This window comes from Coregonus clupeaformis, chromosome 21, assembly GCF_020615455.1.
Source record: "Coregonus clupeaformis isolate EN_2021a chromosome 21, ASM2061545v1, whole genome shotgun sequence".
Taxonomy (NCBI): domain Eukaryota; kingdom Metazoa; phylum Chordata; class Actinopteri; order Salmoniformes; family Salmonidae; genus Coregonus; species Coregonus clupeaformis.
The window spans coordinates 28,429,066-28,438,634 of NC_059212.1; the positions used below are offsets into that span (position 1 = coordinate 28,429,066).

Below are 9,569 nucleotides of genomic sequence, written 5' to 3' on the forward strand. Positions count from 1 at the left end.
AGGATTGCGCCCTCTCTCTGAGCCATAAGGTCCTAAAGGCTTCTTAACAGCTTCTACCCCCAAGCCACATGACTCCTGAACAGCTAATCATGGCTACCCGGACTATTTGCATTGTCCCCCCCACCCCACCCCCTCTTTTACGCTGCTGCTACTCTGTTTATTATCTATGCATAGTCACTTTAACTCTACCCACATGTACATATCACCTCAATTACCTCAACTAACCTGTGCCCAGGCACATTGACTCTGTACCGGTACCCCCTGTATATAGCCTCCCTACTGTAATTGTATTTTACTGCTGCTCTTTAATTATTTTTTATTTATATTTTTTTACTTATCTATTTTTTACTTAACACTTTTTTTCTTAAAACTGTATTGTTGGTTAAGGGCTTGTAAGTAAGCATTTCACTGTAAGGTCGACACCTGTTGTATTCGGCGCATGTGGCAAATAACATTTGATTTTTGATTTGATACGGTTGAATAGATGTACAAAGATCTATATCACAGTTCCCAAATATATATCAAACCTGAAATAAACGGTTGGAATATAGTTTATAGTTTACAGCTTGTGTTTTCAGTTTTCATATAACCATTAGCACAAGCAACAAAATGCTAGAGGCATTGTACAATACACAGATGCACCTTGCAGACAGATCACAGAGCTCTCTCCTTCTCTCACTCTGCTCAGCTCTGAGAGACCAGCCAGTCGAGGCTAGGCAGGCAGACATCTTAAGACGTGTTTTCTGTGGTCCGAGGCTGTTTGTCCCCAGCGTTATCTTTGATCAGTCCATAATGACCTGTGCTAGACATTGCTAGGTGTAGGTACATACTGCACACTGCAGACCTCAGATCACAGACGTAGATAGCAGCATCCCCCTTGAGTTCATGTCTGTGTCCCAAATGGCAACCTATTCCCTATATAGTGGCCCTACAAGGCCCTGGTCAAAGGTAGTGCACTATAAAGGGAAAAGGGTGCCATTTGGGATGTACATCCTGTATACTGCAGTGGGATTGTGTTCAATTATCACTGCCCAGTGTGTTCAGGTACACAACAGACTGTGTGTGTATGTACACACACCACTCGTGTTTTTTTGGGGGGGGGTTTGGTTTTATTTTCACAGAGCCAACTTCAGTTGTAGATTATTTAGAAATGGAAAGACATAAGTGAAATACATAGTGAAAATAGTATTGCAACTCTATTCAACAGACAACATCTTTCTCTATACTGAGTGTTTTAGTTTTTCACCGGCAATTTGAAGGAATGTATTCTCCCTTGCATAATATTTCAGCTTTGCCACTTTTGAGGACGGTTCATTTTTTCCTGTTATTACATTTAATCTCGAAAACAATATTTTTATTCCAAAATCATTATGCTTTGATGTTGTTCAGCCCTTGAAATAACATCAGTAGTTTTATATGCTTGGATACTAAACCGTCCTCTATACTGTCACCTGTTATAAGTGCATGGAAGCAAGGCACGCTTTTAGGAAGTGAAACAATATCAAACAAATAATATCAGCATTCAAAATGAACAACTTGTTTTCATTTTTAGGGCTATAAGAACAATTGTGTTGACTAAAACGATAACACATAGTTAATGACGATCGTCTTTCTCTCTCTCTCTCTCCCTCTCTCTCTCGCCCTCTCTCTCTCGCCCTCTCTCTCTCGCCCTCTCTCTGTCTCTCTCTCTATTGCAGCGACGGCGCCGGGAGGAGTGGAACATACATTCTGATTGACATGGTTCTCAATAAGATGGCTAAAGGTGGGAGTCAGACAGCTTTTATTTTCTCTTTACGCTTGTGTGGTGGAGGCATCGCCATGGCAACATTAAAGCCTTCATTTTTCAGCCGTGGGTCTTGAAATGCATTAGAGGGTGACTGGCTGGGGTGCAGCTTTATTGAATGAATGATCAATGGAGATTGAGAGATATTTTTGGATAATATTTTCCAAAGGCAGTATTCTCAATCACAAGTAATATTTCAGATTTTAAGAGTTCCTACTCTGCCAATTTAAATCAAGCAAATTGTAAGTGTGTTATGATCAGTTCATGATGTTTATTTGAATGTTATGCAAACTATATACATAATTGTGTTCATGTAGACTCACATGCACGTTATGTTGGAATGTGCTATTCCTATTCAAATGAAAAGCACCTTACACCAATTGCTTCAGCATGACACACACACACACACACATACACACACACAGGTTCACCCCCTATTTTTTTCTTGACCTATTCTCCTCTGGTTTGTATGTGTTTGTGTGTGTGCGTGTGTGTGCATCCGTGCGTTTACATTTGTGTATTAGCGATTGCAAAATCTTCTGACCGGTGCTGTGACCTTGGCCTTAATGAAAGATCAAAGGCCAAAGCAGGCATCTTAGGCCTGCTGAGAGGGGCTTTTCCCAGGCTGTCACGCTGTGAGGCAGCCCAAAGGCTTTTTTCTCCGTGCCGGGGAGGAATCTGGGCCCGGCCAGTTAGGGCTAGGGTCCTCTTTGTCTGTCTCCTGAAAAGCAGGAGGCCCAGGTTGCAGCGACAGCGTTCCCTCAACCTGATCAAAGGACCTGTAGGCCACACAATCATTCTCTCCTCTCTTTTTTTACCCTCTCCTTTTCTCCCAAGGAATGAATTGTAAATTCGGAAGCAGAGAATTATGCAGTTTTTTTTTTTACTTACTCCCAAAGCCTGTTATTTTTTTCTCCTGCTGTAATGTTCTCTCTAACTTAAGAATCGGCAGCACAAGTGCAGGAGTGCTTTCAGCCCGGGGTCCAGCTGCCAGCCATGGCTCTGTCTCTTTCACGGCTCCCACAAGGACTTGGGGCTTTCTCCTCTTTATTCTCAGGCTCCCCTCCTTGAAGGGAATCTTGCGAGGGAAACTCAATTGAGCCGTTTATACTGTTCCTATACAGTCTGGTTTATTAGAACCAGCACAATAGTACGATTGTTAGTTCCCAGAAAATAAAGAACTTATCAGTGTGGCGCTCGTAGAACTGTGCGAGCACCATTCTTTGTAACTGTAAAGTAAAAACTGTCATATTGAAAGAGAATGGCTTGAATGAGCTATTCTAGCTTATTATTATTTGTATGTGTCAAAACAAAAAAGTTTGCTCTTATGATACACAGGAATGATTTTCTGAAGAATCTGTGGGAGGGGTTGAGGTAGTTAGCTACAGAAAACAAATAAAATCCATTTTCTTGTCATCTATTTTCATCACCACTCCTCATGAATTTAATTGTGTTGTGATTGTCTCTCCCTCGTTCTGTGAGGTTTCATGGTAGGCTTTCAGCGCCACACAGGCGATCATGTAGTCTGGCCCCAATTAGTTCAAGACCCAGATAGCCGTCTTCTTTGTGATCACAGCCGTGTTTGGTCGGCAGGGGAGCATGGAGCGGTGCCAACTGGGCACTGGGGCTGGGCCTGCTGCCAGCCTGACTGGGCACTGGTGCCGAGACAGGGAAGGGAGGCTGCTCTGCTCTCCCAGTAGCCAGCACATCTAGCTATTCACCTGGGCGGCAGCTTGCCAGGCAGGCAGCCAGACAGACACTCCCCACCCCTGGCTGCCTGACACTGAGACAGCCTATATGGCACCTTGTTTAGCTCACAAAGCAACAGGGGGGACAAAGCTTTTATCATAACAAATCCTTATTTTGAGATTTTTATGTCGTTTTTTTAAGAATCCTAGCTAAATACCTGACTCACTCTGATTCCGGTATCTTACATTTCGTGGTTTTACAAATACCTTTGTAAACATGGTCTTTTTCCCCAGACAGTTTTTTCTCCCCTCTCCTTTTTCATCCAGACAACAAGAACAATCGGAGCCTTGTTTGTAGCATCTGTGTGGAGATGGGATGAATGTAATAGTTTTCAATCGTTGCAAGGCGGAGTTCCAAAGGGAGCGAGTAAAAAAAGAGATTGACAGACGCTGCCTGGATTATCTCCTGGCTTTGAACTCGGTCCAATTTGTTGTTGGTGTTGTGTTACAGGTGCTAAGGAGATTGATATTGCTGCCACCCTGGAGCACTTGAGGGACCAGCGGCCGGCTATGGTCCAGACAAAGGTACTGTCCTCACCTCTACTGGGAACTCTAATGGACTCTTTTATTTTTGAGAGGGAGGGAGGGAGGGAGCTTACTATAGAGGCAGGTATCATTACGTAGTAAATTGGTGCACAAATGGTTCTTCACAACTGCATTTGGTGCAGGACTGATGCAATACTTTACAATGGAATGCAGTCAGAGCAGAAGTTATCTTGACATCCAATCCCCTCAATACATTTCCTCAAAGAGGATGATGTACCTCAGAGCCTTTGTACATCACCACCAGACCTCATTTAAAATAGTCTAATACATCACCCCAGCCTACAGTCTACTAGAACAGACCTATCTGCACGAGAACAAAACTACGAAATGTAGAAACGTTATGATCCCTTTTTAATCTGAAAACCTAGCTTTAAGAAGTGTCTGCAATGCAGCTCTGATAATTAGCTTCAGAGGGATTGCCTTTGCTTTAGTGCAGTGCTACGTTTGTAGTAGGTGTACGGTGCTTCCTATATACTTCTAGAGAGAGAGAGAGAGAGAGAGAGAGAGAGAGAGAGAGAGAGAGAGAGAGAGAGAGAGAGAGAGAGAGAGAGAGAGAGAGAGAGAGAGAGAGAGAGAGAGAGAGAGAGAGAGAGAGAGAGAGAGAGAGAGAGACAGGCTCAGTTAGTTCTGTGTCTTGTCTACGGTGGGATGTGTAACACAGGTACACTCAACAAATGTAGAACTTTTATGTCTGTTTCATTAAGCAGAGCTCTCTCTCCAGAGTGTCAGCTCAAATGGCACTAAAAACATAGAATGAACAATATTTATTCTGGTCAGACAATTCATAGTGCATCAACAGCCAGTTTGGAAACATGAATAATCATATTTTTGCTATTATGGTGATGAAAACATAATGTTTTATTAGTAGAAGTCTTTGTTTTCTGCAATACATTTCTGATGCAGTACTATTGATTTCAGTAGCTTAGGGTTCTACATCAGTGGTTTAGGTGCTACATACATAGTAGTATGAAAATGTATGCACTCACTAACTGTAAGTCGCTCTGGATAAGAGTGTCTGCTAAATGACTAAAATGTAAATGTTAGTTGTTTGTTTAGTTAGTAAATGCTAGTCTCACTCCCCCTAGTGGTTACTTATTGAATCACAGAGAAGTCAGGACTTTAATCTTTCACATGAATCGCTGTACTGTAGCTCCCCAGGTGTTTCGATTTCTGTAATATGAGTCTATTTCAAATTAATCTGGAAAGAACATTGGCTTTAACTTTACATTGACTATCTCTCTCTCTCTCTCTCTCTCTCTCTCTCTCTCTCTCTCTCTCTCTCTCTCTCTCTCTCTCTCTCTCTCTCTCTCTCTCTCTCTCTCTCTCTCTCTCTCTCTCTCTCTCTCTCTCTCTCTCTCTCTCTCTCTCTCTCTCTCCACCCTCAGGAGCAGTTTGAGTTTGCATTGACAGCTGTTGCAGAGGAGGTGAACGCCACACTCAAAGCTCTTCCACAGTGAGAGGAGTACCCACTACCGAGCGTCAGCCGCAGCTCTCCCCAGGGATCTCTCTCCTTCCCTCCTGTCTCCCACTCCACCTCTCCACCACTCCTCCTCTCCACCTCTCCACCTCTCAATCTCTCCATCTCTCCATCTCTCCTCCTCCTCTCCATCTCTCATCCACCTCTCCACCTCTCCATCTCTCCTCCACCTCTCCACCTCTCCATCTCTCCTCCACCTCTCCATCTCTCCTCCACCTCTCCATCTCTCCTCCTCCTCTCCATCTCTCCTCCACCTCTCCATCTCTCCTCCACCTCTCCACCTCTCCTCCATCTCTCCACCTCTCCTCCACTCCTCCTCTCCACCTCTCCGTCTTTGTGGATGTTGTGCGAGAAAGTGTGACCTGATCTTAGCCGTGTAATATAAAGCCTTCATTGTTTTGTCTATGGAGCTTGTTTCCAAACAGACAATTTAGTGCATAAAGAATTTGACTGATTGAAAATAAGTTGTATCTGTTAAATGATTGGAATATATTAATCACAGAAATCTTGTTTTTAGATCTCTATGTATGTGTGTGTAAATGATTATCTTTGTCATCACATCTGAATCATAGGACATATTGAAGTTTGATGTCTTTTTTCACTTTGGTCCTATTATACGGTGTACTAAACCATAACATGTAATGTATATCAAAAGGAAAACTGCTCAAATAGGTCAAGTGAATACTGATGCTGATGCTAACTCTAGTTACCATAGTGATAATGATACCAAGCAATATGTGTTTCTTCAGATTGTCGAGACCTGGACAAATAATTGTAAGTTGTAAGTCGTAGACAACGATTGTGAGTAAACTAACTAATGTCAGTAAACTAAACTAAGTCATGCTAATGCCTGCCTCAAGTAAAGCAGTTCTATGGATTGGTGTGTGTACTGTATGATATTGTCCTTTTGTAAATAAAGCGTGTGATTATAAACTGGGTGGTTCGAGCCCTGAATGCTGATTGGCTGAAAGCCGTGGTATATCAAAACATTTAGTTTTACTGCTCTAATTACGTTGGGAACCAGTTTATAATAGCAATACGGCACCTCTGGGGTTTGTGATATATGGCCAATATACCATGGCTAAGAGCTGTGTCCAGGCACTCTGTGTTGCGTCGTGCTTAAGAACATCCCTTAGCCGTGGTATATTGGCCATATTCCACAAACCCCCGAGGTGCCTTATTGCTATTATAAACTGCCACTGTATGTCCCTGTGTTTTATTAACAGCTGAGTCAATATCTGATTCCCTAATGGCACCCTATTCCTTATATAGTGCACTACTTTTCACCAGGGCTCTATGTAGGCCATAGGGTGCCATTGGGGCCGTAGACCAGGCAGGTTTGTCTGCACTACAGGAGTACTGTCAGCTCTACCCCAACACTTTGTGCTTTGACTAGACTCATACCATTTAAATCACAAAATCTTATGTCAATCTCCATATGTTTGTGTCCATTGGATTGCATTCTGTTTTGTACATACATTATGTTCTGAATTGCAAATGATATGACCTGGTTGTATAGCATACACTACCAATGCATGTCTATTTCAATCTATTATTCGCCAGTAGTGTGTACAGTATTTCCTTCAGCCTCAAAATATATCCTAGTGAAACCTTGGTTAACATCTTTTGCTTAGCAGATATTACTTCACTTCTGTTTGACGAAACATATGATTGTACATTATGTATCCCATACTTCATGTCACCATGAAGAAAGCCAGGGATATGACTATTTACTTTGACAAGCCAAGGATATTTAATCATGCCATTTGAGCCATTCATTTCTGAACAATAGTAGTAGTGCCAGTACAGAAGAGGAATAGTGGATTGTTATTACATATTGGCATGAACTCCTTTTCCCTATCACAGCTGTGCGTTCCAAATGGCACCCGACTCCCTTTATAGTACACTTCTTTTGACCAGAGCCCTATTGGCCCTGGTCGAAAGTAGTGCACTATAAAGGGAATAGGGTGCCATTTGAAACACATCCAGAGTTAAAGTGGGCCATGTTTAGGCTGTGTCCTATACTGTCAACCACTGCAAAAACATTTTATCTTTCAACTCATTTATTTCAAGAGATGGCTGGTCTGTTCCACTGATCTGTATGTATATATTATTAGTCAAAAACCAACAGAAAATATTTTGTTCTATCAGTGAAGATACACTATTGTGAATAAAGTCCCATTATGGATGGTGCAACCTTGTACTCCCATTCTTTCCACCACTATCTGCTTGTACAGTTCCGTACATATTTATTTTTGCATTGTCTGAGTAGGCAAGAAACCTCTGTACAGACTACACTACAATCATCATACCTATTCAAAATGAGATCTGATCCTATTTCTCAAAGAGACCTTAGCACCGTAATTGTAAGGTCTGTGAGCAACAGCAGCACTGTATACGCAGGAAAGCCTAACACTAACAAAGCATTGGTCAATGTGGCGTGAGCGCCAAGTCACATCAGCCTGACAGTTAGCTTGGCGTCCTCCTCTTACCCTGCCAATCTCACCTCATTGTCAGCCAGAATGTCTGTGATTGGCTGGTTGCTATTCTGATCTCCAATCTGCATGGTGATTCACATGGCTTGGCAGCTTCATGCTACTTCAGACTATAGATTGTGCTGTCAACACTTCCAACCAACCACACAGTAACAGGATGGAACGCTGACTGACTCATGTCTCATTGTCACACTCACACACACACACACACACAATGGAGAGAAGGAAGTCACCATAAGAAATATCAGTAATTATAAAAATATATATCAATAAACAACAAGCCTTATAGATAGAATCTATTCTGCTTTTCATAGTAAAAAGTTCAATTTACAGGTGGTATGGTAAGATAGCACACACACAAAAATAACTGCTCTAACTCTGCTCTTATGCCCAATCATCTGTGAGGATATAGAGCTCGTGGCACGTTCAGAGCTCTATTCAATCCGTATCGCGGAAGTTCAGCGTTACAGCGTGATTGAGATTTAAAGGCAATGTTCCCGCGTTAGCGGAGACTGCATTCGCGGTTAACACTGCATATGTCAGCTTAGTCAGAAATTACTGTTACATTTCTAACGCTTCAGCAATACAGATTGAATAGAGCCCATCGTCTCTCAAGTCATCGATTTGTTGTTTTATGCTTTCTAAGTCAATATCTCAGCTAGCTACAGTACAGTATGTACCAAGCTCAGTATGTACCAAGCTCAGTATGTACCACACTCAGTCAATAAGCTCTTGTTTTGCCTGGATAAGCACACTAAATAAACAGTGAAACACTATCTGAGTCCTAACCTTGCTCCTTCGGTCCCTCTAAGAACTGCCACAGAGCTAATAAAAACTACCAGCCATTCTATTCTATTCTACCCTCTACAAACAAGGCACCTTTTCAGGACCATGGTCAGCTCTCTTCCCAGCACGTGTTCCACTACTGTATGTTAAATACATTTAATTAAATGTTGTGGGGTCCAACAGGTTTGTCTCACTGGAATACTTGGAACAGGCCCTTGTTAAAAGCCTACCTGTTTACAGAAACACCAGGATTTATCACATGACAGCTAGCTAGCTACAGGTTGTGGCACCACATTGTTGACCCTGAAAATAGCCGCTCCCCCTTTTAGTGATGTCATGCCAATACTGTGAATACTTGAAACAGGCCCTTGTTCAAAGTCAACCTGTTTTTATCCCTGTCTGACCATGTGAATGATGTGAGATTCCATACACAGCGACCATGGTCTCGTTTCGCTATAGTGTAATGCAAAATGATCAAAAGTTGTAGTTTTCTATTGGTCTGAGCGCCTCAGTTGGGTTAAAGCTTCAGGGCCATGATATGGTTGGCTGTTTATGTTTTGCGGTTTTGAGTCTAATCTCTGAATGCTGCTGGCTGTGGTGACATAGGCTACAGAAGTAGAACAGGAGCCTGATGGGTCTTCAGAGAGGTCATTTGAATAAAACCACCATGGAATATTTGAATGACTGTTGCTCCAACTGCCAACATCTGGGAGAATGTCCCAAACGACACTCTA

General features: G+C 42.3%; 1 protein-coding gene across 1 annotated transcript in view; it reads left to right on the forward strand.

The window, feature by feature from the left end:
* The window catches only part of LOC121535178 (receptor-type tyrosine-protein phosphatase N2-like), a 154,528-nt gene extending 148,884 nt beyond the window's left edge, over positions 1–5,644 (forward strand). The window contains exons 23-25 of the mRNA XM_041841970.1: positions 1,698–1,762; positions 3,983–4,056; positions 5,463–5,644. Coding sequence (XP_041697904.1) covers positions 1,698–1,762; positions 3,983–4,056; positions 5,463–5,534 — 211 coding nt within the window. The 3' untranslated portion in view covers positions 5,535–5,644. The remainder of the gene's footprint in view (positions 1–1,697; positions 1,763–3,982; positions 4,057–5,462) is intronic.
* Positions 5,645–9,569: the final 3,925 nt, after the last annotated feature.